Raw genomic sequence first — 27,128 nt, forward strand, 5'->3', positions numbered from 1 at the left:
CAAATCGACTTCCATGATCCAAGTCCACAATTCCTTCTTCTACTTCTATGGATTGTTCTTCATTATATGAAATAGCACCAATTTGATGATTTCCAATCACTTTCAACACTTTCTGCTCATTGACCACAAATCCTTGATTCATGAATATTCCATTATTGAATTGCAATACTACACATTCTCTATTACTCAATATGAGTGAAATCCAGCCATCAACTTTCATTTCTTTACCTAAGCATCCCTGTACATTTTGAATAATGGAACTATCAATATGATAGTTACTGATAGCAGAATTGACAAAATCAGCAAACTTTTGCATGGAAATGAAAAGAAATATGGTAAAACGGTTATTTTGGAAACAAGATCTGTTTCATTATTTCTCGATAGAACACACGTCATGGATTATTGTTTATGTCTTTGATATGCTGGTGTGTTACAAACTAGAATACATATAATAAAATCACATTTTCTCCACCCATTTCTATTTTTCTTTATTTCGGTGTATTTCCATCTATTCATTTATTCTTGTGTTATTTTCAGATACTTATAGCTTTGATTGTATAATATTACGCATTTTCATCACCTTTACTCTCTCATGTCAGAATGGCTGTTCTACTAAGTCTATAATGGATATATGTTCTTCAAAATATATCAATTATGTGATAGTTAATCTTGTTTTGCAACAATCGAACTCACAATAGTGAATACTGTTGGAATGGTTAGATTCGTAATAGAGAGTATGGCAGTAGTATGTAGAATGCAAAATCCATCATTTCTATTTGACAAGTGGTTTATTGTATTGATTCTCTGTTGATACTTCGATTCTCTTCTGTCACAATGATCATCCATATTGAGTACAAAGAATGATATTGCAGAGAAAGGAATGTGGTTCATAGATTGAAATGGTGAATAGGAATCATAGTATCATTAAACAAAACAATCGATTGAATAATATGATGATGGATGGAATGTGTGAATCCTATGAATGAAAACCTTGCTTTCTATTTGATCAACAAAACAATGTGAAATGCAATGTGATTAACATAGCAATAGTATATAATAAACAAGTAATATTGAGTGAATGAATGAATGAATGAATATGCCATCCATCATAGAGATCTCTTCCACTCACTTCCTTTCCATCTTTCCATTCCACTTCGCGAGTAGCAATCCGAGTTCCTTCATCGATCCAGTATCCTCGACCATTTCGAAGAAACGATTCTTTCGATTCATCATAAATGAATTCGCCCATATACAGGGGAATTCGATTCGAAGCGATGGTGTTGTCACCGTTTCGCTTGAACTCGATCATGATAGTTCCCTCGATCTTGCGGATGATCTCCACAAGCTTGTTCCCCTTCCACATTCCCTCGAGCAGCATGGCACCCGTTTTATCGTCATACTGGATGCCCCATCCTTCCCTCTCTCGCTTCTCGTTGAACTCACCGTGATAAATCAGGTGATCACTCGCATGCGAATAGATTTCCATACGCTCGCCTCGGACATGGTTTGTTATACGATGAAAATTCTTGTTATCCCAGATATCATCAAATGATTGGACAAAAGCGACACATCCATTTTCAAATCGCGTAAAGTCGCCGATTTCGTGTCGTCTGCATCCACCTCGTAGTACATCTTCAGTATGCCATTTTGGTATAGGCAAACCTTCCCAGCTTTCGTCAACGTGTATTCAGCCTCGTGATCGCCTTGATAACATTGGAGGCTATAGTTGCAGCCGCCAATAGTGATTTCCTTTGCTTCACCATGCGTTATGTAACCGTCCAGGAGAAATTCGCTTCCCTTAAGTTCTTCCATTCTACCTATTTGGAATCACATATTCTTAGCCTCTACTCTTTGAATCCGTAATTTATAGCCAAATATAAAGAATTTATGAAGAAAACAGAGAGATCAGTTTGTTTCCTTACACCTAAGTATTCTTCATATTAAAAAAAATATGATAGAGTGCTACCATATACACATTGGATCCAAGATTTCCAAGTGAAGTACTCACTTGTGTTTCGCATCATTTTGTTCACATTTTTGTGGTTGAAATAGTTCGGAGGTATAGATATTTATAATAATAATATCAGGATTGTTTGGAAACACTCAGAATGGAAAAGTCCATTTTGTTGTCTACTATGTCTGTATAGGTTGTGTATTTATGATATCATAGTGAAATCGTGTTATGAAGCAAGGATTTGGTTGTTCACTCCACTTTGTCTAAATAGTCTATATTATCATTATTATTATTATTATTATTTCGATAATCCAATCTATCCATCCATGATTCTAGCCAAATCATTTTGACTTGGGAATGGTTGGGTTTGAAAGCAATTAAAACTAATAAAATTAGTAAATCAAATGGAAATTGGTTTTGATCCAGTGATTTTTACAAGAAGCAAGTGTTTGTCTATGAGCAATCACTGTATGTTTTCATATTTCTTGTACAGGAAGCAGTGTCTCTTTGTGTTATAGTTTTTTCATAGATGTCAATGACAGGAAAAGTCTGCATTCTCTAATGTTCTAACAAACAATCACAAAAATTCAATCAATTCCCACTCTTTCATGTGAACGTTCTGGAGATTGTCCTCCAGTCTATTTCACTGTCAAATTCACTGGGTTCCTTGCCGGATCGTTCGGCTGAGCCGCTGCATTCCCAATTGCATTCGTTTGTTCAGCAGGTTGTTCAACGGGCTGAGCAGGAGCAACAGGTTGTTCAGCAGGCTGTTCAGCAGGCTGTTCAATGGGTTCAACGGGGTCGATGGGTTGTTCAACGGGTTGTTCAATGGGCTGTTCAACGGGCGGCTCAACGGGCGGCTCAACAGGCTCGATGGGTCCATTCACATTCATTGGCTGAGCAATTTCAACGGGCTCGATGGGCTCGATGGGCTCGATGGGCTCGATGGGCTCGATGGGCTCGATGGGCTCGATGGGCTCGATGGGCTGCACTGAGCTCTGCCCGCCCTTGTTTCTCTCTTGTTCGATTTCGCCCACTTCTCTCATCACCGCTTCATGCGGATCGTTCCACCGCGGCATCTCGATCACTCGCTGATACGCCTCGCCATTCTCCGCCCTCTGCAGCGCCGCTTCCTCGTCGTTCTCCATGTTCATCGGCGCCATCCCCACCAGAATTCCCCTCTCCTGCATTTTCTTCTGCGTCGTCAGCTCCAGCTCCTTCAAATTCCTCTGCTGCTCTTCCAGCTCCTTCTCCTGCTCCATGTCTCTCTCCTCCCACGCCGCGAAGACCCTCTGCTTCTCGCGCAACTGCTTGTCCATCTCCTCCCGCATCGCCTTGCCCTTCTTCTTCTCGTGTCGTCGCGACACGACCATCAAACCAATCAGCGCCACGATGCACACCAGCAGCACCGCCAGCAGCACGATCAGCACGATCCACCCCGCGCCCAGCGACTTCTTCGCGCACACGCCCTCCTCGCACAGCGCAGACGCGCAGTCCGCGTCGATTTCGCACCGCTTCCCCACGCCGCACTTCGACAAGCACACGCCGCCGCAGTCCACGTCGCTCTCGCCCTCGCTCCGTTCGCCGTCGTAGCACGTGTACGGGTCCGTTTCCGCGGGGGACAGCACGATCACCTGCTCCAGCGACACGCCGTCATTCGCAAAACCGCGGGAATTCAGATCCTCGCCCAGCTGGCTCAGCACGGCCGGGTCGTTCAAACCGTCCTTCACGGACTGCGCCTTCGATTCCTGCACATTCAGCACGCACGTGGCATTCACGAGCGTTTCATCGGCCAGGCGGCGCCCCGCGGGGAGCGTCTGGTCCCATCGCTCCACACGCATGTCGTTGCGCTCCAAACTGAACGTCGAAGCCAGCACGGAGAGCAGAGCGAGCTGGTTCTCCTGGACTTCAAACTCGCTTTCCGCCGCCTCGCTGGCGGCGATCCGCAGCTTCGCGAACACGAAGCGGTACCCTTCCGCGGGGACCGCCGCCTCCAAGCGCTGCGCGGTGCAGTCGGGGCCCTCGAAGCCCTCCTCGCACACACAGACGAACGAGTCCGTCTGGCACACGCCGTGTCCGCGGCATTCGTGCGCGTCGCTCGCGCCGGACGCTCGCAGCAGTCCGGGACACGACGCCTCGCACACCGCTCCGTAGAAGCCCTGCGCGCACGCGCACGACTCGCCATCGCTGCAGACGCCCTGTCCGTTGCACACCAGCGAGCCGTTGCGCGGACAGTCCAGCCAGTCCACCACGATCTGCACCTCCGTGCTGCCGATGGACCCGCTCACGAGCTCGTTCGCCTCCTCCGCGCAGCAGTACGCGTAGAACGTGCTGTTCACCGCGATGTTCTGCAGCACCAGCTCCTCCTCCACGCCGCCGGCCACTTCCGCCCACACCGCGTCCGGCGAGGCCTGCAGCGCCGCGCAGGAGCTCGGCGGCAGCGCGGCGGGCAGCGCCACGCACGTCACGTTCGCAGGGTAGGTGTACCGCACCGCCAGCGTCGCGTAGAGCGGCGCCACCGTCCGCAGCGACGCGCTCAGCACGCCTTCCGGATAGGTGCGCGCCAGCACCTGCTGGGAGTTGCCGTTTCCGTAGAGATCGAAGACCTTCCCCGCGGGGACGGTGATGGAGAAGATGCCGTGCGTGAGCGGGGCGACGGAGAGGTAGCTGAGCTGGCTGGTGACCGCCTGGTGCGCGAGAATGCGGCAGTTGTCCAGCACGAGGTCGGCGACGTCGAAGCTCTGCACGGTCTCGGAGAAGCGCACGGTCACGTTCACCGGCTGGGCGGGCAGGATGTACTCGTCGGGGTCCGTCGACAGCAGCACCGCGGGGCCCACGACGTCCGCCGCGGTGGTGGCGTTGAGCATGCGATCGGCGAGGCTCTGCAGGCCCACGACGCCATCGTCGTTGATGCCGAGACAGTAGAGCTGGTAGGGCGTGGAGGGCTGCAGGCCCTGGACGGTCATGTAGTTCACGATGGAGGGCTGCGGGATGAAGATCGACTGTCCCGCCTGGATCCACTCCTCCGTGGGCGGGAGGTTGTTAGGCTCCTCCACGCGTGCGCGACACACGATGGTGCCGTTCGTGGAGCTGGTGAGGTCGATCTCGAACGTCTTCGAGGACACCGAGGCCATCGTCACTAAAATCACGGGGTAGTTCAGCGAGTGGAACGTCACGCGGGTATCCGCGATCTCGCCCTGCTGCGCCAGCCCGCGCTCGCTCTCCGAGTAGCAGTACGCCGCGTAGGCGTAATCCGGCTCCAGGTTCTCGAATGTCATCTGCACCGGCGCGTTGGCGACCAGATGGACGCTCTGCCCCGCGGTTTTGAGCGTGCTGGCGACGGGAACGACGTCGTTCTCGTGCACGGGCATGCACCACGCCGTGGCGTCCGCTGAGGACACGATGGAGATGGTGGCGGTGAGCTCCTGCATGGTCACGAAGGTCACAAAGATCGAGTGGCGGTCCAGCGGCGTGCGGAACAGCTGCTTGGTGTCCGCCACGGGCGTCGTCATCGTTTGGTTGTGCACGTCCCACGCCATGCAGTACGCCGCGTAGTCCGTGTCCTCCGTCAGCCCCGTCACCTCCACCTCCCCGATCGTCTCGATCCACACGCCCTCGTTCCCGTAGAACGCCGCCGCGGAGGGCACCGGCGCCTCCGGACTCTGCGCCAAGCACCGCACGGTCGCGGGGATCGAGGGCGACACGCTGAGCCGCACGGACGTCGCCGAGGCCGAATAAGACAGCACGGTCAGCGACGGCGGGATCGTGAGCGTCTCCACGACCCACGTTAGATTCTCGCGGGGATTGACCATGGCGAGCCCCTCGAAGGTCTCTCCGTAGCACCAGAGGCGGTACTCGGTAACGGGCTGCAGCCCGGTAACGAGCAGCTCGTTCAGCACGTCGCGCGCGATGGTGAAGCGCTGGCCAGTCTTCATGTCGCCCACAGAGGGCATGTTGGTGTAGCTGGGCTCCACGACGAGGCACCACATGAAAGCGGAGCGGTCGGAGAACAGAGGGAGGAGCACCGCGTTGTACAGCGGAGCGGGCTCGTCAAAGAAGAACTCGGGCGGTCTGGACGGGGTTCGAATCACGTGGGAGGCGTTGGTCAGCACCAAATCCAGCAGCGAATCCGTGTGCATCACGCACTGCACCAGATACTCGCGGTCGTCTTCCGCGGGGATGTGCAGCGAGTAGGGAACGTTCGATGTGACATTGCCGCACACGCCGGGCTGCGCGTCCAGCTGGCAGCAGAGCTCGCCGTGGCGGTTGATAGTCACGTCCACGACCACTTCGGTCATCGAAGCGTTGAGTCGGAGCGTCCAGCTGACCTCCTCGAGCAGCGTGCGCACTTCGAACCGCGTCGACGCGATCGAGTTCGCCGCGGCGTCGCCATAGAAATCCTCCGCGTAGCAATATCCGAAGTACGTGGTGTTCGGGAACACGTTCGTGATGATCTTCTTGCCGTTCTCCTGGCCTTCTTCCAAGACCAGCGGCTCCGTCGTCTTCAACTCGACCGCAGTCGGCACCACATCCGTCTCTCCGACCTTGCACCACACATATCCGCCGCGCTGCTCGTTATTCACCAGCACCGTGATCATTCGGTAGTCCGCGCCCGCCGCCTCGATCACCAGATTGTACGGAACGATATCGATCGTGTACAGGCGACGCATCATCTCCGAGACGGATGTCAAGGGCTCCGCGCCGGCCTCGCTTCGGAACCAGTAATACACATCGTATTGCGTGATGGGCTGCAGTCCGCGGATCACCGCGCGGCATGGCGTCCTGCCCTCGCACGTGTAGTTCTGTCCCGAGGCCAGGATCTGCGAGACGGAGGGCGCAGTGGTCATCGCGAGGCGCGGTAGGAACCAGATCGTCGCGGTGATGTCGAACTGGATCATCGCCGATAAGTAGTACGTCGATGCAGAGAAGATCATGGATTGAATCACGGGGATCGGCACTAGACGTCATCCCGCACACCCCGATCGCCTACGACAAGCGGACATATCGGGCTCTCCCCAGCGCGCATCCAGCGAGCAGGTTCGGTTCTTGAATCCTCGATAGCCGTCTCCGCACGCCACGGTGGCCGTCTGGTTCGGGTAGGTCAGCGGCCATTCATTGTCCGCCTCGCAGTAATTCGGTCCTACCGCTCATTTCCCGCTCTCCCTCGCCTACTGCATCCGCTCGAATCGGGCTCATCCCAGGTCTGGTCCTCTCGGCAATACCGCGTGATCTCGCCCAGCAGATCGCCTCCGCACGGCTTCCTCGCCGTCGTCAGCGTGTTCGTCGTCGGCCAGATCCCGTCCGCCGCGCAGTGCAGCCGCGTGCACGTCGACATGTCCGGCTCCTCCCACACCGCCTCGTTCGAGCAGTGTCGCTTATACGTTCCGCTGTACCCCACAGGACACGCCACCTCCGCGGTCTGTCCGAACCCCGTGGCCGGCCAATCGCCCTCCTGCGGACACTTCTTCTCCGTGCACAGGTCCTGCACCGGGCCCCACACGCCCGTCACCAAGCACTCGCGCCGCATCGAGCCTTCGTACCCCGGCAGACACGGCAGCACCGCGGTCTCCAGCGCGTTGGTGGTCGGCCAGAGCCCATCGCCCACGCACACGATCTGCGAGCACTTGCTGTCGTCCACGTCCGCCCACACGCCTCCCTCGCCGCAGTAGCGCGACTTCTGCCCGCGCCAGCCCTCGCCGCAGCCGAAGATCAGCGTGCTCCCGATCGGAGTCTGCGGCCACTCGCCGTCGGCGGGGCAGCTGTGCGCCACGCACTCCGACTGGTCCACCGCGCCCCACTGCGAGTTCGCGCGGCACTCGCGGTACTGCGTGCCCGTCGCGTAGGACGGGCAAGGGATCGCCGCGAAGGTTCCTCGCGGGGTTTCGGGCCAGGGGTCCTCGGCGGTGCACACCAGGCGGACTAGAAGGGAGGAGACACGAGCGGTGCGTACTGCAGTTCGCGAGATTAACTTCGTCCCACACGCCCGCCGCGCTGCAGTAGCGCAGCGAGAAGCCAGTGTAGCCTTCGGGGCAGGAGCCGCTGCGCGTGTCGCCGGGCGCCGTGTAGGGCCACTGCCCGTCCTCCGGACAGAGCACCGTGTCTAGAGAGCATCGCTGGATCGAGGGACGCCCTACAGCACGCGTTCGGGTCGCCCTCCCATTGGCCGTCGTAGTTGCACGTCAGAATCGAATAGCCGCCGTCGCACGTGCGCACCTGCACCTCGCCCGCGCGCCGACTCTCCCACTCGCCGAACGCCGGGCACCAAATCTCCTCTACCCGTCACTCCCGATCCGCGCGGCTACCGCACTGACTGCGATCGGCCTCGCCCCACACGCCCTCCATCGAGCAGGAGCGCGTCTGTTCTCCTCGATAGCCGCGGCCGCACGCGATCGTCTGCGCCGTGCCCGCGTTGGTCTTCGGCCAGTCGCCGTCTTCGGGGCAGGTCAGCACTTCTATCCGTCAGTGCCGCGCCGCCAGCACGCACCGCAGTTGTACTGCGTCTCGCCCCACACGCCGTCGCCGCAGTACCGATCGATGGTGCCGTTGAATCCCGCGGGACAGGGCTTCTGCGCGGTGGTGAGCGAGGGCGTAAGTGGCCAGTCGTTATCGGGCAGACATTGCTTGCGCACTAGACGTGACCCACGGCGAAGAAGTGAAGCCTACCGCAGTAGCGATCGTTGACTTCGGACCACTGTCCGTTGGCGTAGCAGGTTCGATACATGTTTCCGGAGTACCCGGTCGGGCAGGGAATCATCAGATTGTACGTCGAGTGCACCGTCTCCGGCCACAGCCCGTCCGCAGGACACGTCAGCACGCCTACGCCCTCAGCCTCTCTCTCTCTTCACTCCCCTACTGCACCCCGATTCATCCACCGGGCCCCAGCTTCCATCGCTCAAGCACGTTCGGTTGCGGTTCCCGGTGAACCCCGACGAGCACGGCAGCGTCGCGGTCTGTCCCGCTCCGGTGGCCGGCCATCCCTCGAACTCCACGCACCACACCGAGACTAGTCGTCACGCCGCCTTCGCTCCCCCACAGCAGTACGACGTGATCTCCGGGCCCCACTCGCCCGTCGCGTAGCACTCGCGCCGAATGTACCCAAACCCGACCTCGCAGGGCTTCAGCGCGGTCAGGCCCGCGCGCGTCCGCTCCCATCCGTTCTCCGCCTCGCACCACAGCTGCACTGCCCTTCACGCTTCGCCCGCACCCCTACCGCACGCGTCATCCAGGATCGGTCCCCAGGTCTGGTTCGCGTAGCAGTACCGCGTCTGCGTCCCCACGATTCCCACACCGCAGGGAATTTCCCGGTTCGTGTTGATGTTGGTCTCCGGCCAGCCCTGATCCGCGGGACACGTCGGAATCGCCACTACCCTCAACGCTCTCTCCCTCCCCTACCGCACTGCGACACGTCCACGCTCGTCCACACGCCGTAAATCGAGCACGTGCCCGTCATCATGCCCTCGTAGTGCTCGCCGCACGGCACTTCCAGCGTCGTGCCCGCGGGCGTCTCGGGCAGTCCGCCCATGGCCGGGCAGACCAGCTGCTCGCACTCGGAGTCGTCCACGCTGCTCCACACGCCCTGCGCGTTGCAGGTTCGGTACAGATAGCCCGTGTAGCCGGGCCCGCAGGGTCTGCGCAGCGTGGTCTCGATGGGCGTCGTCGCCCACTCCCCGTCCGCCAGGCAGCCGCGGTCGTAGCAGTCGCTGTAGTCGGGCACTTCCCACGCTCCCGTCGCAGAGCAGGTTCGATGGCTCGCGCCGAACTGTCCTTCAGGGCACGGTCCCGGGATCGTGAGTCCCGCCAGGGTCCGCTCCCACACGCCCTCCTCGGGGCAGAAGATCTGCTGGCAGGCCGCGTAGTTCGCCGCGCCCCACACGCCCTCCGGCGAGCAGAACCGCGTGATGAAGCCCTCCTCGCCGATCGGGCAGGGAATCATCGCCGTCGAATTGGCCGCCGTCTGCGCCCAGATCCCGTCCTCCTCGCAGAACAGCTGCGCTACCGCTCACTCCTCGCCCTCTCTCCCTACTGCAGTTATAGATCGGCTCGCCCCACACCGCGCCCAGCAGGCAGAACCGCGTGATCGATCCCGTCAGTCCGCTTCCGCACGGCTTCGTCACCGAGTCGCCCTCGTACGCCGCGCTCCACCCGTCTTCCGCGGGACACACCTCCTTCGGCACTACTCCTCACCGCGGTTCGCCGCGCCTACCGCACGCCGACGCCGTTTCCTCCTCCCAGACGCCGTCCGCGTTGCAGAACCGCTGCTTCTCTCCGAAGTACCCCGTTCCGCACGGCAGCAGCGCCGTCGACAGCGCCGGCGTTTCCGGCCAGCCGCCTTCCGCGGGACACATGCGCTGCACTAGAGGTCACCGCGGTTCGGCGCGCCTACCGCAGATGGAGCGGTCGGGCACGCCCCAGTTTCCGTTGTCGTCGCAGACGCGCGTCTGCGTGCCGATGAACCCCGCGCCGCAGTCGATGGTGACCTCGGTCATCGACGGCGTCTGCGGCCACTCGCCCGTCGCGGGGCACTGGTTCCGCTCTGCGCGTCAGGCCTCTCCGCTTCTCCCACCGCACTCGTCGCTCGGCGCGCCCCAGACGCCCTCCCAGTCGCACCAGCGGCGAATGGCGCCGCTGTAGCCGCGCGCGCAGGGCTGCTCGGCGAAGGAGCCCGCGGCGGTGGCGGGCCAGTCGCCCTCAGCGACGCAGCGGAGCGTGTCGGTGGTGATGAAGAAGGTGGTGGAGGCGATGGACTGCTCCGAAGGCACCTGCTTCAGGTCCTCCGCGTAGAGCGACACCGCGTACTCCGTGGCGTTCTGCAGCGAATCGAACGTTAAAACGAAGGGCTCGTAGCGCGCCACGCGGTCCGGGACCGACAGCTTCACTTGGGACACCGAGGGGTAGGCGTAGTCGGGCGAGTGAACCGCGGTGAAGTTGTAGACGTCGGCGCGGACGTTGGACATCGCGGAGATCGAAATGGAGTTGTAGGTCACCGTGTTGCCCAGGTAGGACAGGAACGGCGGTTCTAGGCGTGAGAAAACCGCGGGAGAGCCACCTGCGAGGGTGATCACGTGACGCTCGGTCGATTCGAAGGGAGTGCTCATGGCGACTTGATGCTCGTCTTCGGCCACGCAGAACGTGTAGTAGTCCGTGTTGGGCTCGAGATTGCCGATGTAGTAGTTTGAAACCACGTGCGCCACCGCAGCAATGCCCTGGATTCCAGCGTACACACCCTCCACCGTCGCGTAGTCTTTCTCTTCCTCACGGTAGGCGCGGCACCAGATGGTTCCTGCAGAAGTCAATGAGTACTGTAAAATTATTGACTCTTTCTGAGGAATGTAATCAATGATGGATAAAACAGGAGCAGTGGCTAGCGGTGAGATCGACACCAAGAGGGGAACGAGCTGTCGTAGTGGCAGCGCGAACGATACGAGCCGGGCTCGAGACAGCGCCCGTCGTGCTCCGGCCAGTGATGTATAGGTTGTAGGATGATCTAGATTGCAATTCTTCAACAAATATGGATTTCTGCACGCCGGCAGTAACATTTCCCGAAAAACCATAATTTATGATTGAAGAATCGTCAGGAGCTATCTGCACTTCCGTAGGAAGTGGGTACACATAAACGATGCCGTCTTGGCTCATTTGAACAGGAACTTCAATGTAGTAATCTCCAACGACCAGGTCCCTCACAACCAGAAGGGGCTCTGATTGAGCTATTCCGATCACTCCAAAAATTCAAATCCTACCGAAAACGGAAATCACTAAAAGAAGCATTAGAATCTACCGGTGAATCTCGAAAATTAGGTGCTACATAGTGGTGACTGCACAACATCCTGATATGCCTTTTAAAATACTAACCAAACCTGTTCGCTGAAACTCCCTACCTAACGTAACACACTTTTTTACACAATTCTATAAATAAGCCAAGAGAGTGCGTTTTCTCAAACAAACAAGCCATGAGCACACAAGTCCTTCACTCACTTTTCAAAGAGCGTTGCATCGATTCTGCCAACACACGCAACGCCTCCAGATTTCCCTCTGTCAGCAACTGCAGCCATCGCTTTGATTCCTCGAACGTCGATTTGAGCTGGAGCGACTATTCCACTCATCCCCTTTTTACCTCTCCTACCTTTGAGAAATACCGTTTCGCACTGTCCAAATCCTCCAAGAAATACGCACACACACCCATATTAAACCACGTTACGTGATGCTGACTCACCATATCATTACTCTCTTCAAACAGCTCCAACGCCGTCTGATAGTCTCCAATCCCCATATACAACCTCCCCAGCTCAAAACACACATCATTGCTCCCCGCGCTGTGCGTAATATGATCGCGAATCAGCCCCAAATCCACCCGCACATTCCCGCGATTCCCCGCGGCACTCGGCTGCGCCAGCAGCCGATTCCGATACTTCCAGAACACATCCGCATCTCCACAACTCAGCCGCAGCAGATAGAAGATGGCCTGCGCGGAGAGCGAGGTTTCTGCGGAGAGCGACGTCATCAAATCGAAGTACGTCGACGGCGTCACCTCGCTCAGCGACACCTTCGCCCACCGCAGCGTGCGCCGCAGCCTCGCTTCCTTCAGTCCGAACGCCACGATCCCCGCCTACGGCTCACCTCTCCTTCTCTCCTCTACGCGAAACCCCTCGCTCAGCGCGCTCACACGCGCGAAACCCCCGCGCCGCGCCGCCAGCTCCGCCAGCAGCGGGAAATTCACAGGCATCCGGGCAAAGCCCGACACCGTCAGCGACGGATCCGCGGTTAACCGAGGGTCCTCCGCCGAGAAAACGCCCTCGTCGGCGATGAGGAAAATCCCGCGGTTTTCGCTCCAGGCGAGGGCGTTGGTGAGGAAGGAGCCGGCCACCGCGGGGATGGTGAGGATTCGCGCGTAGGGCGACTGGGAAGTGTGGATGGAGGGGCCGAAAAGCGGCCACCAGGGAAGCGACTCGGGGTCGGCAATTCCCTCGTATTCCCAGGAAAAACTGATTTGTTGAAACAAAAAAAAGGGAAATACTGGAAGTCGAGCGAGGAGGGCGCCTGGTAGACGGAGAGATTCCCGCGGGAGAGGGTCTGCTCGACCTTGATGACGTCCTGGGGGAGCGTGGAGAGCACGCAGCTGCAGAGGAAGAAGGGAGGGATGAGAAGGGAGTCGGGCGAGATGGAGAGATGGGAGTTTAGAAGGATTAAATCGGTGTCTGCAGCGCAGTCGAAGACCGCGAAGTCGAGGTAGCCCATCCGGGCGAATTGGGAGAGGTAGGGGTCGCGCTGCCACAGCGAGACGTAGTCCTTGCAGCAGTCGGAAACCACGTAGACGAAGGGAGGGTGGTCGCTCGACGGCCAGTGCTCTTTCATTTCTAACAGGCTGTACATGATGAGGTAGCTGAGTTTGCCGAAGCCTGCGCCGATATCGATGACATACATCGGCTCGGAGGTGTCGTTGGAGGGATTGCTGTACCAGTCTAGCACATATCCCATTATTACATTCGCGTAGGCCTGCAATTGAGTCGCAGACTGCAAGCTGTACTTTCGCTATGAAGGAATTACATGACACGGAAAATTCGGTAGCGTTGCTTCCATTCGGCCCTGTGGGCAAGGAATTGAAATACTCGCGCTGGTTTCTCCATATCATCGAATTGAGAATCGGCTGCTGCTTTTCCAATACAAATGAACCCAGAGATTCGTCTGCTGTGATTCCCAGCTGCTCGCTGGTCTCATTTACAGTTGTATCCTACAAAATTACGCAAAAAACCAGTACACACGCCACTTGAACAATCTAACAAATTACCCATTCTTCCGCAAAGGTATTCCAATAAACAGAAATTAAAAAACCGAAAAACAGAAAGGATGGACACGGAATAGTGAAGTTGCTTGTTTGTCAACCTTCTATTTCAATATATATATATAAAATTGTGTTTGAGTTGTTGTGAAAGAAGGATTCTTTTTAATTTGCTGTACTCATTTATGCACACTTCGCACTTTCCCTCCAAACGAAAAACGGCGCTGTTCACATAATGCAACCGAATCATTCCAGTGACGTTTATGTATCGCTCATCCAGCGTGAACTGGCTGTTCTAAACAAAAAAATCGCAAAACTCTGCACTGTGAACCGGCAATTGATTTCGCAGACAGAAAGCAGTGAGGAAAAATATCGAGGCCATGACTTTGTTCTTTCCGTGGATTCTCTCAGTGCCTTGTTACTCATCCTGTACAAACTCGCAGAAAGCTTTCATGTTTATAGATGGACTCTCACAGGCGATCCGAACAGCATGACGGAACTGTCCTATCTGGACGAGTCTCTCTTGTCTCATATCGCTCTTCTCCTTCAGTACCTTTTTCTTTCTTTTTCGTCGAATGACCAACAGGTTTTCATTTTCACGCATTTCAACTCGCATCCAATCCTCCTCTCTCACCAATGACGATCTCTCTCTCCTCCAAAACAGTTGCGGTGTTCTGGGCAATTTCTGCAGCATCCCAAAAGGAATTCGCACACTTCGGCAGCTCTCCATCCTTCCCTCCATCACCACTCTCATCGCACATGCACATTCTCTCAACTCACAGCGAACCATCGACGTTCTCCTTTGGTCTCTCGAGAATTTCGCAGCCTCCACCGAAGGAAGCGAGCAAATCCGACACTCGCAAGTGCCCTTCGCATTGATTCACTTTCTGCTTCATCCCTATCTGCAGTACGATCTAGAAAGCAATTCTCCTAATAATCAGAGACACGTTGCAGCTATCGCACCAAGCACTCGTATCCATCTTTGTAATTGGTGCGTTCACTTTCTTGTTGTGACGTATAGTGAGGACAGTCGTTCAACAAGCGGCACAGGGAGACGAACAGAAGCAATTATGCGCGCAACTACGAGCTCTGTCGCTCCATCCCGAGAATCCCCGCCTAGCACCTGTGAGAGAACATGTTCTCAGTCTAAATCGATTTTTGTACACTTCTTTGTAATAAACATGCGTCATAAAAGCACATTGAAAACCACTATTCAACCAATTTGGATACAGACTCCGTTTGCTCCTCTGCGTTACTCATCTCTCTCTGTAGTCTCTCGTACTCGATCTTTCTCTCTCCCAATACTCCCTTTAAGCGCTTCATAGAGAGTTTCACCTTGTGTAAACGTTCAGGGTGTACCATTGCAACATTGCGAGATTCACAATCGTACTTTTCAGTGAGAAGCGCGTTTCGCTCCTTCAATAGCACATACCACAACTTGTGCAAATCGTCAAAGCTCTTCAGACGAAGCTCCGAAGATTTCCAAGCTCTTCCTATCCATCACTCATCTCCACGCGAAATCCCACCGTAAACGACATCCTTTCCAGCTACACTCGTTTGGCTCACGAACTCCTCCAACCCGCGCTTGGGAATAATACTTGCGACAGCAGCAAGACGTCGGAAGCTCATAGACGGAACAAAACCACAAAATGGAGAATTGTGAGATTCCAAAAATTCGGTCGATTTTTCCTTCCTATCCAAACATTGCGTAAAACAAACATGAAAATTATCCACACTCCAATCGATCTCTTCGAGTCCGTGCTCCTTCAAGTATTTATTCGTCAGAGAAAAGTGGTGGTGGTCGAAAAACTTCTCTCCCTTAAATGCAGACAGGGGCGACGGCTAGACATTACTTTTGTATTCGATTCGCTACATGCGCCGATTTTAACACAAGGTGGCGCGTCGTATCCACGACAGCTCCCTTCTCTTGGGCAGGTTTTCCCCACAGAAGAAACACGACATTTTTCTTCTTGTCGCTCACTTCTTTGATTACATTGTCCGTAAACGTCTCCCAGCCCTTCTTCTTATGCGAATTCGCCTTGTGGGCGCGCACAGTCAGACAGGCATTGAGGAGTAACACGCCCTGCTTTGCCCAGTGCACCAGCGAGCCGTGCTTTGGAATTGGAAGACCGAGATCGCTGTGGATTTCCGTGTAAATGTTGCGAAGCGAGGGAGGAATTGGAATTCCCTTGTTGACTGAAAAGCACAAACCTTGCGCCTGGATGTGACGTAAAACGCATAAAGAACGTACCTGACGGTCATCATGATACGGATCTTGACCAATAATCACCACTTTCACGTTTTCCCACGGACAGTACACAAACGCGTTAAAAACTTCCGGACGAGGAGGGAAAATCTTTTCTCCGGCTTTTTCCTCCTTTTCTAAAAATGCCTCCATTTTACACCATTCGTTCAAATTACCAGAAGCGATTTGAAATACGATTTGGAAGCTTCCTTGGCAATGAACTCGCCCCACGTTCCACTAACACCCGAGCGGAAGGGACCGATCCAGCTTGTACATGGCTTTTGGTCCTCTTCCGATACCGGCTCTTGTTTCTTTTTGTCCTGAACCTCCGATTGCTTGAAGGGCGGTTCATTCTATACTATACGCTCAATTTTTATTGTACAGTAACATGCTTTGCAATGTCTTGCGTAAAAACAGCTAGAATGAAACACTTTTCCGAAATCGTACGTTGCACTCGTTTTGCAGAAGCTTTGAAGAACACTTCCATTGTCTTCTGGGTCGCTCGCTCCATTTTCCAACAAACACGCAAACAATTAAAAAAGACTAAGCTGCGATTTCACATCCGTCTCATACTTGGTCACTTCCCGAATCAGCATCGTCGCATAACACCCCGAATCTACTTTATATCCCCCGTCCTTCCCACTACCCAACGAAAACGACAACACCACCGAATCATCTTCCTCGTTCACGCTCCCCTCCATATCTCGCGGTCTCAGCAGCATGCGTCGATACGATCCGTGCATTTGATACTCCCGAACCGCTTTGCTCCAACAATCCTTCTCCAATCCCAGCTCGTTCATCGTCTTTTCGTATACATCCGCAAGATTCGCGGGAATTCGCGTGGAAATCCCAGGAAGCGGCAACACCAATTCGTGCATGGAATACTGTTCCTGATTCTCCGCGGTTATCTCGATTATCTCAGCCTGGAGAAATAGGGTTTCCACGTTTCTACTTTATCGGACAGTTCGGACGCACTCGAAGGCGATTCTGCAGAATTCGATGTAGAAACCGGGAAAACTGGGGAAACCGGGGAAACCAGATCCCCGGGGAGGAGTTTCATGCCTAAATCGATGCGAGCGGAAACCATCCGATTGAACAAAAAGCTCTGAACGGAGTGGACGTACAACGTGCGTCGCGTGTACGGAATCGAAGCCAGCGCGTTCTACGCGGTACCACGTTTCCACGTTTCTACGCTGTACCCCTTCCCGCCGCTTTTCCCCAACGCGCGAAGCAATTTGCTTTCGGTTTGGAAGCTTTTCGGAAGGAGTTTCATCGCCTCGAGGCCGTCGCCCGTTTCGCGCAGCTTCGCCGCCGCTTTCTCCGTTTCCCCTTTTCCACTGCTCTCCAGAATGGCGAGAACCGCGCTCTCCCACTCACTCCGCAGCATGTGGCACCCGATCGAAATGTTATAACCGCGGTTCCCGAAGCGCTGCAGCCCATAATAATTCAAATATCCCGCGGTTCGCAGACTGGCGACCGTTTCATCCAGACGCGATCGAAGAACTTCGATCGAACTCTCCGGATTGTTCGCTCGCAATCCGCGAAGCGTGATCGTAAATCGATTCCCGCGGTTTTTTCCTATGGAAGCCGGTTCGTTCACGTAACAAAAGTCGCCTATGGAAATATCCCTGATTTTTGCCACTGCAGTTTTCAACTCGCTCTAACAAACACAAAAAAAACGAAACTCCCACGGGAGAGATTCGGTACGCCACTACTTTCTGGAAGGTGATTGCGCGCTTGTCTTTGGTGCCATACACCGTGAACGCTTTGGCTGCGCGACGACATGCATTGCAGATGCTGTTGATGACGCTCATGGTGTCCTTCCCGCGCTTTTTGAGCGTGAATTCGACGTAGTTTCGATCGGGATACGGCCACTGTTTTCGCTGCGTTTTGTGGAAATGATTCGGATTCGCCGCGCTGCGGAGCACGATCACGTCGCCATCCGTGTCGGATTGCAGGGAAGGGAACGCTTTGCGGATGATTTGGTGGACTTCGCGACGCGTTTCTTTGCTGCTGATCGCACGGAGGGAACATTGCGCGTCTGTGTTGCTGTTCGCTTGGATTTGGGATAGGAGGGAGGCGATCGAGTCGCAGACCGCGTCATCGAAGAGGGAGTGCAAACGTTTCCAGCCTAGGTTGAAGAGAGAATTTGGAATAACCTTCTTCTTCCGTCATAGTGTCTTCTTCGACTTGATCCTCTGCGTGTGATTGGGAAAGATCGCAAAAATACCTGGAGGAAGCTCCTCACTCACCAAATCCACCACATTTCCATCCTTGTCGATTTCTCGTACAATAAAATCATCGCATGAATTCTTCAATACACAGCGAATACCCGGAGAGGTTGAAACGTATCTACAGGTCACAACCTAATCGAGTGCAGACTTTTCGATGCCGACATCCTTTTCTGTTACACACACAATGTTTTTCACAGAGCGCCGCACTTTGGATTCGGGTTCTGCCCCACTTTCCTCTGCTTGGCGTTTCTGTGCGAGATTTTCGCTATTCTGTGTCTCCAATTTTTTCTCTTCTCCTCCTTCAGTCGTTTGCATCTTCCAAACTGGTTCAAAATAGTTTTTTACTCTCTTGGAGATAGAGTGGAGGATGAAGCGATTGTATTCTGAGACAACTCCTGGTGATGGGCCAAGTATGCATCCTGATAATCCCTATTTCAACAATGCTCCCAATTTCCTCGAGCTTTCCAAAGATTTTCCATATCTAAAAGACTATGTGGGTCAAAATAAAGACGGTAGCGTATATTATCGGTGGAAAGAAAAGAATGCTACAAAGTAGGGATTTTGCATGGTAATTGATGTGCAGAATGCTTACAAAAGCGTTGCTCAAGAGAGATTTTGGGATTGAATGGGATATGCCTGATTCCCACCTCGCTCCTGGAATCACTGGACGAGTCAACTATCTGTGTTGGATCCACGAAATTCTGCATCTCCATCCCGATTTTCAAGACTGCGACACATCCAAAACGATCGGGATTGACATCGGCACGGGAGCTTCGGCCATTTACCCTCTTCTTGGCCATTCTCTCTACAATTGGTCATTTATTGCGACCGATATTGACCCTGTGTCCATTGCTTCGAGCCAATCCATCATCAATCAAAACCATTTGAACGAATTCATCACCATTCATCAGCGATCCTCCGATCAACCATTGCTGAAAGACCTTGTAAAGGAGCAACAGGTCACTTTCTGCATGTGTAATCCACCCTTCTTTGCTTCTTCTGAAGAAATGAAGCAAAATCCATACGTAAACACCGAATTGACGCACAATGAAAGCATTACGCTCGGAGGTGAGGAAACATTTATACGCCGCATCCTCGACGAAAGTCTGGACCTCCAAACCAAGATTTCACTTTATTCATCGCTTGTAGGGAAGAAAACCACACTCAAGCGAATTCTGCGTGTTTTACGAGAAAGGAAGGTTCCTAGCATTGGAAGTGTTGTCTTAAGCCAGAAAAGCTTGGATGATTCTCATGATGATTCCAAGAGTGGTGAGAAGCTGAAGAATATCGTTCGATGGTGTGTATTTTGGTCGTTTGATGAGCGATTCTCCGCGATTTTCAATGCACCAGGAGCCAAGTTCAAGGTGTTTGGAAAAAGGAAGGAGGCGAAGAAACGATTTGACATTTGCTTTGAGGTGAAGGAGAAGGAGCCCGTCGTTTGGCAGCGAATTGAGGAGTTCTGCAAGGCCTGTGACGGAATTGAGTATACACACGAAAACGAAGAATCCAAAGTCAATATTGCGAAGTTCGAATATCATTTTCCCTATGGAGAGGGAAAGGGGATGAACGGTCCAATAACCAGTTCGTTTGGAATTGAAGTGGAATCCAAGGAAGATTGCTGTCTTGTCTCCTTTATCATCCATCAGGGAGATCGTGCCACGTTTTTTAAAGTCGCCGAACAACTGCAACACGACATAGTACGTACATCTCGTAGATGGAGACGTCTTGGGTTAAGAAATGTGAAATAGCTTCCATGTTTGTTATTCCACGCAAATCGATCGCGTTCCATATTCTTTTAATAGGGAATACCCTGGCTTGTTTTCGATGAACTCGGATGAGAGTGAAAAGGATCGCGTTCTCCGCCAACAAATTGAGGAGGTCCTGAGCTACATGGCTTTTGCTTTTAATCCGAATACATCCGCCAGTGGAACTGTATTCTTTGGGATGCTGATGATGTTTAGATGGGCTTTAAACTAGTATCGGAAGAGGGAACGGATATGTCGTTTGTTTTGCATATAGAAAAAGGAGAAAATGGTAAAATAGGTAGAGTTTGTTTGTTGTTTTGAATATAGCTTATGGAACGTTTGGTAAACCCGATGACGCCGATTTATTGCTAACTGTGTCTCCTGAGGATTTTCTGAATGTATATTCGGGGAACGCAAGTGTTTCAATGATAACTCGCATGATATTTCGTGGTCGAATATCTGTATGGTTGTATGGTGGGGTTTGAAGCAGGTACGAAACTACGACCTGAACGGAGTTTCTCATTTCTTGAACTCGTTTGAGTTCAGTTCTCAAAAATGGATCGATTTTTACAAATGGCAAGACGAACAAAAACGAAAGCAAACACAGGTATATTTCATTCATTACCAATGATTTCTAGGAGTCCGAAGACTCCAAATCCTTCACGAGGTTCTGTAAAGGCCTCAAAGCTCTGTGTTATATCAATGCGAAGTGTGGAAATCCGCTGTGTTTTCCGTGGTCCTTCATCGAAGATCCTTTTTTCTATCGATTCATTCAATCCTGCAATTCCCCCGCTGTTTCATCGTCCTCTTCTTCTTCCTCTCTTTGCATCCCGTTCTCCGATTCAATCATTTCGCTCTTCTCTTCCCTGGACTTCGCGTCCCTCGAAGCTTTTCTTTTCCCTTTCCCTCGCAATAAACTCGATTTTGCTTCTCAATTCAACCCTCAATCCACTTCTTCTCCTGATTCTTCTTCTTCTTCTTCCACAAACACAGCTACAGATTCGAGTTCAAGCTCCGCTTTTAGTCCGTCCGTTCACTTTTTCCCTTTTCCTCACTATTCTGGATTCCAAGACCGCGCCGCCAGTTTCTTCGATCTATCCGATGGGCATCCTTCCATGTATCAATGGGACGATTTCGCCTTCACGCTGCAGAACCAGTCCTACACAAGCCTTCTCTACAAACTCTTAGTGCGTTTTTTTTTAAGTTTGGTTCATTCGTAGCATCTGAAACTCCCGGGTTGGACGCTGGAGCATCTTCAAAGCATGGATTGTCTTTACAACGATCAGCTGCCTCTCGAGATGTGGGAAGGCTTTGCGGACGATGGCGGGCTGCTAGATAGTTTGGGCTCGCTCTTTGGATGGTCGTTTGATCATAAAAAACGAAAGGAAAAGGGTGATTTGACTGTTTGTTACATTCAATCGTTGTGTTATTCATTCAATCATTCAATCATTCATTCATTGGTTTATTGCCTCATTCATTCATTTATTGCTTCATTGCTTCATTCATTCAATGAGATCGCCACGTGGACGGTCGCCACTTCTTCAATCGCTCGTATTCCTCGGGATTGATCGACCGATGCACCTCCGACAACGCCTTCGAGACGATCGATCGCATCACCGGAATGCGCTGCTTCTTACACTCCTCCAGCGAGAGCTTCATCGAATTCACTGAATTCAGAATGATCGAACGAATCAGAAACTTCAAATCGGCTCCCGAATAGCCCTCCGTGCCTACACAATCAACTCATTCCATCGCCTCCACAATCCGCCAATTCGCAAATCGACACTTCCTCGAATACCAACGCCTTCTTCCCATAAATTCCAATGATTTCTTCGCGCTCCTGCTTCGTCGGAAGCGGCACAAATAGCAGCAAATCCAGCCGTCCCGGCTGCAGCAACGCGGGATCCAACTGCTACACGTGACGCTCCCTCAGCAAAAAAACCTCCGGGAGATTCGTCGCGCCGATAATAAACACGAGCTTGTTTCCATTGCTCTGATTCCGTCTTCGAACGTCGTCCATTTTCAGCAGAAGCTGCGTGACCACTTGCTGCGCACTCGACGAAACGTCCTGCATTTCGCGGTTCTTAAAAACACTTTCGATTTCGTCGAAGAAGATAATGCAGGGACTACAAAAATCAGCCAATCAGATTCGTTCGAGCCCATACGCACATCGCTCCGCTTGGGCGAATAACTCGCGAATTCGACGCTCGCTTTCTCCGATTTCCTTGTTCACCAGGTCACTAATATGGGGACATAAAAAGTTCAGATGTCCCAATTGTGAACAGGCGCGCGAAATCGCGGTCTTCCCCGTTCCAGGCGGTCCGTACAGCAGAATTCCCGTGGGCAGCGCGAACGCGAACTGTTTGTATCTCTTCACATCATCGAATTCGATCGAAGCGACCTCCCAGTGCAAGCACGGCTCGACGATGGTCTCAATGAGCTGGGCTTTGAGCGACTGGCTGCCTCCGATCGTCTCAAACACGTCGTCGAACACGTTAATCGCGCGGAGATCCGTCGCGACCCGCCTCGAAGGCATCGCGTTTTGCAGAATCGCGCTGTCGCTGCGATGCTTCTGCACCGCCTGGAGCAAGCAGAGCGCGCAGCAACGCGCAGGATCCTTCGCGGAGTCGCAGCCATTCACTGCGGATTTGATGCACGCGTTGAGGTCGCTCCACGAGAAAGAAGGACTCTGCATCGCCAAGAATTCGACGTAGCGCGCTTTCCAGGCTTCCGACTGCTGCGCTTCGTCGAATTCCACGAAGAACTCGACGAGATGGTTGAAGAAAAGCGCGCGATCGCGCTGGCTGGGAACGCCGAATTCGATCTGTCGATCAGCCAATCAAAACACAGCGACCTGCTCGTCGAACAGCCGAAGAATTCGCTCCTGCACCCAGCTCTTCTCGATCGTCACGCCGATTACCGTCACGCCGTTCTCCCTCGCCTCCTCCAGAATTCGATCGAGTTCCAAAAGAAACGCCTCGTCCATCGGCGACAGATCGATTTGTCTCGACGGATTGTGCGCCGTTAGCGTCGTCAGCGGATCGATCACCAAAATCGACGGCGCCATGGCGACGCATTGGCGAAACAACGCGCGGAGAGCCAGCGGAGCGTCGGATCCTTTCGACAGCAGCATGTCAGGAACGTTCGCGATCATGCCTCGATTCGAAAGAGAGAAACAGAGGTACAGGGCATGTCGAATTGCTTCGCGATCGAGTAAATCCAGGAGGTTTTTCCGGTGCCAGGCGGTCCGGAGAGCAAAAGATTGCTACTCGTCTATTCGATCGATCAAAGAAGCAAAGCAAACGAAGTGAAGAAGGTCAGAGCGGATGGGAATGGAGAGTTCTGGGGATCCGCGAAGGAAAAGCGTTCGGTTCCATTGGATTTGGTCCGTGAAATGGCTGGAGAGGGCGGCGAAAAAGCTGTCGGAGGGGTAGATGGAGAGGAAATCGGTCCAGGAACAGTGGGGAAGAGAATCGAATTGAGGGTTGGAAGGGATGGAGGGGTAGAGAGAGGAAGAGCAGAAATCAAATGAGGTGGAGGAGTCGCAGTAGCCAACGTGTGTGATGATAAAATAAAGAATCTCGTTTTCCATGTGGCGACTTAGGGAGATAGGAAGGAAAGAAAGAGTACGGAGCAAGATCACAACGAAAGCAAAACATCGGATGAGTTTCATATGCATCATGAACCATACTATACCGGGAGAGAAGATTCTCTTGCACATGTAACTTCCAACGATAATCACTATGGATTGAATATGGACTGAACGAGTACTTGTCAAGAGAACATGGAATACAGCATAAAACGAGTTCCCAAGGCTGTAGGTAGTAACGAGGAAGGAAATAGAATGATAAAGGGCTTCCATTGTATTGTGTATGCTGTATGTCATAGACACCAAGTTATAATACGGAGTCTGTATCGCTAATCAAAACAGCTTCTGTTTCGTTGATTTTCTCATTATATTCTATATTTACAATACTAACAGGGTTTGAAAAATCATCTCCCTGATAAATATAAGCAATGCAGCGAATTCCAGAGTTTAACTTCGATGAGACAAGGCAGCGAGGATTCTTACAGTCCTTCTCAAGCTGGACTGTTGTATTCAAATAGAATACCATGCACTCTGGAAAAATGAGACTATTGTAAAGAATATGCACAACGTTTTCTGTGGAGATGATCCTTTACAGGAAGGAATAGAAAGGCCCATTCTCCAGGGTTACACTCCATGTGTATAAAAACCCTAGTTGCGACTTTCGAATCAAATTAGATTTAAAATGGAACCTGCCCAAATTGATTTTTAATCTTATGAACACTTAGAAAAAAACATCATGCCAACAGGTAATTCTTTATTATGTGCTGGTTAGGATGTAGACGATTCGATTATTCGACAACGTCTTGATGAGCACTCCATCGTTTTAGTTCCCTCCACTCCTTCTGTGTCTAGGTGCACGGATTCTGCTATTATGTTCTTTCATGCCCTGGAAAATTCAGACCCGAAACTGTTGCAGATTTTGCGTTTGTTGAATCCTAGTGATACAAAGAGATTCGATACGATTCAAGCATTAGACCAGTATAGACTCCTTATTGAACGTCTTCCTGGACTTCGGAAATGCTTAGAGATGGATCTCGCTGCATTCGAGACTTTACAGAATGAATCAAGTGCGAAATGTATGCTGACTGTGAATAGTAGATGAGAAATTAAAGGAACTCCAAATCCATAAGGAAGCATTAGAGAAGGATGTAGAAAACGCGATTCAGCATCTACGCCATATGAATGAAATTGAAAAGCAAGCCAAAGAAGTGAATCAGTACAGCCGAACGCAAGACTTGCAGGAAGAGTTGGAACAAAAGATTCAATCGATTGAGAAGATCGAGCAGGAAACCAGTCAATTGCGGACAAAGATGGAGGATAATCGCACTAAAATCCAGAGCTTCTACGAAGCCTTTGTAAATTTAAAAACAGAGATTTTGGAAATAAAAGCCGAGTAAAATGGTTGTGGTAAGGAATGGATTGTTTTTTGTTTGTTGAAATGAACTAAATATAGGGAGGTGATCCGTTGTGGAGATGGGATACATAATGGGTATTCTATGTGAGTATATTTTCATATTTATCTATATTCGTTTGCAGTGGAAGTGGAAGATAAGTGAATAGAATAAATTGACGAGGAATTCTCAATTCATTCAGTGATATGTTATGTGATTCACAAAAAGACCACAAGTAATCGCCTATTATGATAGCTTTATGAAAAGCTATTGGTAATTTGCTTCAGATAATTGAAGAGAGAAATATCAAAACAAACTCTGAAACACAAATTATCTCAGTAGTTTTCAAGATTACTCACAAGAGAAAATGGATAGCACCTAACAATCTACCTTATGATGAATAATATCAGGGAATTAGTTTGACACAAACGCAATAATCAAAGTCAAGTGATCATTATTTGCAGTCAGCAAAAGAGAACAGTGCTCAGAGACTCATTACTTGAATCGGATACGATTAGCAAGAATGAGAGAAACATCTGTGGATAAAAACACATCAAATAAGCAATACCTGAAATTGATTTCCTTTGAACATTCTCGAATGCACGAGGTAGATTGGCAATTTGAAGATTTGGAATATCTAGAAACAATCAACACTCTCAAATTAAAATTACTTTCCAATATCACTTGCATTGGTCTAAAGAAGCTATTTCCTCCAGAATTGATGGATATTAAGTTTGGAAGATCTACATTTTTTCATTTCGAGTCATTTTATTCATACTTCGCATAACTAATGAACAGGATTCACTCAAAACACCATCAAGTGCCCATTGGCCAAGTTGAATAGATTGTAATGAAGGTAAATCTAAGTCATTCATTTCATTGATTCTTATTCAATACCTTCAAGGATGGTTGATAAGGAACCTTCAAACACACGATCACCTAAAACAAGGAATTGCAAATTTGGAAGATCTAATTATTTGAGTGTGTAACATCAGATAATACCTTGAATCACAAAGGACCCACTTTTGAAATTACCCGACCACCTTCCAATTGTACCAATTTGGAGGGATTGTAATTGTGGCAGATTTTTCAATTCAAAGTCTCCAGCAAAGTCGTAAAAACTATACTGTCCAATTTGAATGGATCTCAATGATTCACAATTCATTATGTGGAAAGATTTTTGTTTACTAGTCATATATGACCAAGGTCCTCCTTTGACTAAGGTAAACGAATTCACCCCAATTATCATAGCTTTCAATCGATTCAATCCATCGATTTGAAATGTCTGAACGAAACTGAAACTATTATTTCCTATTGATAGTGATTCCAAAGAACTATAATGAGAGAAATCAAAATGCTGATAGTTTTCTTCATTACACATCCAATCTGGAAGTGTAATCGAAGTGATTGATGATTCAATCGACTCAATGTAATCAAAATAATACAATCTTTTAGGCAATAGGCAAGATAACGCTTTATGAACATCTATTCAAGATAATAGACTTTTTGCATACTCTTAATTGTTATTTTCATAACACTATGGAACGAATTGGGTAAATCCACACTATTAAGATCGGGAATGTCTACATATAAAGGGTATAACTCTGATTACTCTCTAATTTGATGATACGAGCTTCATTAAAACTGCACCCTTCCTTGTTGATAATGGATTTCAGACTTGGAAGATCTATATTCAATCATTCAAAATCATATTATTCCCACTTCGCATTGTCAAGGAACATAATACTTGCCTGTCATGCCCATCAATAGCTTCATGCCCAAGTGTAATGGATTGCAGTGATGGAAGATCTATACGAATCATTTCATTCAATTTCGGACAATACTTATTATTTTTGTTGATAAGGAGTAACGGAAAGTACTTTGACCTAAAACAATGGATTGCAAAGCAGGAAGATCTATAAATTAATTCATATTCTTTATTATATCAATACCTCGAATCACAAATGAACTACAAGTAAAATTGTTTGAGGTACTCTCAACTGTGCCAATTTGAATGGATTGTAGTTTTGGTAGATTCTTTAATTCAAAGTCTCCAGCAAAGTCACTGAAACTATATCGACCCATTTCAATCGATTTCATAGACTTACAATTCAAGATGTGGAATGATTTCGATTTGTCATATCCAACGCTATTCTTTTTCTGAGTGAAAGAATTGTTTCCGATTTTGATCGTTTTC

General features: G+C 50.9%; 8 protein-coding genes; 3 read left to right on the top strand and 5 right to left on the bottom strand.

The window, feature by feature from the left end:
• Positions 1-1,817: 1,817 nt before the first annotated feature.
• Positions 1,818-6,888, bottom strand: GSBLH_T00002249001 (uncharacterized protein; the record flags this gene model as incomplete). Its single annotated transcript, XM_013040791.1, has 2 exons — positions 1,818-1,844; positions 2,602-6,888. The coding sequence occupies 2 exons, from the start codon at positions 6,886-6,888 to the stop codon at positions 1,818-1,820; spliced, it is 4,314 nt and encodes a 1,437-aa protein (XP_012896245.1).
• Positions 6,889-11,718: 4,830 nt separating this feature from the next.
• Positions 11,719-12,452, bottom strand: GSBLH_T00006418001 (uncharacterized protein; the record flags this gene model as incomplete). The annotated part of the gene is made up of 5 exons (XM_013040792.1): positions 11,719-11,725; positions 11,757-11,798; positions 11,830-11,857; positions 11,927-12,041; positions 12,075-12,452. 5 exons carry the CDS (start codon positions 12,450-12,452, stop codon positions 11,719-11,721), a joined length of 570 nt encoding a protein of 189 aa, XP_012896246.1.
• Positions 12,453-12,712: 260 nt separating this feature from the next.
• On the bottom strand, positions 12,713-13,426 carry GSBLH_T00006419001 (uncharacterized protein; the record flags this gene model as incomplete). Its single annotated transcript, XM_013040793.1, has 1 exon — positions 12,713-13,426. One exon carries the CDS (start codon positions 13,424-13,426, stop codon positions 12,713-12,715), a length of 714 nt encoding a protein of 237 aa, XP_012896247.1.
• Positions 13,427-14,936: 1,510 nt separating this feature from the next.
• Positions 14,937-18,521, bottom strand: GSBLH_T00002250001 (uncharacterized protein; the record flags this gene model as incomplete). Its single annotated transcript, XM_013040794.1, has 13 exons — positions 14,937-15,220; positions 15,254-15,569; positions 15,601-16,119; positions 16,149-16,298; positions 16,332-16,477; positions 16,517-16,588; positions 16,619-16,920; positions 16,956-17,134; positions 17,165-17,632; positions 17,664-18,103; positions 18,132-18,170; positions 18,203-18,324; positions 18,355-18,521. The coding sequence occupies 13 exons, from the start codon at positions 18,519-18,521 to the stop codon at positions 14,937-14,939; spliced, it is 3,204 nt and encodes a 1,067-aa protein (XP_012896248.1).
• Positions 18,522-18,573: 52 nt separating this feature from the next.
• GSBLH_T00002251001 (uncharacterized protein) lies at positions 18,574-19,954 on the top strand (the record flags this gene model as incomplete). Its single annotated transcript, XM_013040795.1, has 2 exons — positions 18,574-18,758; positions 18,790-19,954. 2 exons carry the CDS (start codon positions 18,574-18,576, stop codon positions 19,952-19,954), a joined length of 1,350 nt encoding a protein of 449 aa, XP_012896249.1.
• Positions 19,955-20,014: 60 nt separating this feature from the next.
• Positions 20,015-21,171, top strand: GSBLH_T00002252001 (uncharacterized protein; the record flags this gene model as incomplete). XM_013040796.1 has 5 exons in its annotated part: positions 20,015-20,138; positions 20,168-20,249; positions 20,279-20,412; positions 20,442-20,558; positions 20,590-21,171. Exons 1-5 carry the CDS (start codon positions 20,097-20,099, stop codon positions 21,169-21,171), a joined length of 957 nt encoding a protein of 318 aa, XP_012896250.1. The 5' UTR covers positions 20,015-20,096.
• Positions 21,172-21,689: 518 nt separating this feature from the next.
• On the bottom strand, positions 21,690-22,646 carry GSBLH_T00002253001 (uncharacterized protein; the record flags this gene model as incomplete). Its single annotated transcript, XM_013040797.1, has 3 exons — positions 21,690-21,863; positions 21,894-22,077; positions 22,117-22,646. 3 exons carry the CDS (start codon positions 22,644-22,646, stop codon positions 21,690-21,692), a joined length of 888 nt encoding a protein of 295 aa, XP_012896251.1.
• A 1,630-nt stretch (positions 22,647-24,276) lies between these two features.
• Positions 24,277-24,937, top strand: GSBLH_T00006420001 (uncharacterized protein; the record flags this gene model as incomplete). The annotated part of the gene is made up of 3 exons (XM_013040798.1): positions 24,277-24,286; positions 24,320-24,616; positions 24,639-24,937. 3 exons carry the CDS (start codon positions 24,277-24,279, stop codon positions 24,935-24,937), a joined length of 606 nt encoding a protein of 201 aa, XP_012896252.1.
• Between the last annotated feature and the right edge of the window lie 2,191 nt (positions 24,938-27,128).

The sequence above is a fragment of the Blastocystis hominis genome, assembly GCF_000151665.1.
Source record: "Blastocystis hominis, Singapore isolate B (sub-type 7) whole genome shotgun sequence assembly, scaffold_18".
Taxonomy (NCBI): Eukaryota; class Bigyra; order Opalinata; family Blastocystidae; genus Blastocystis; species Blastocystis hominis.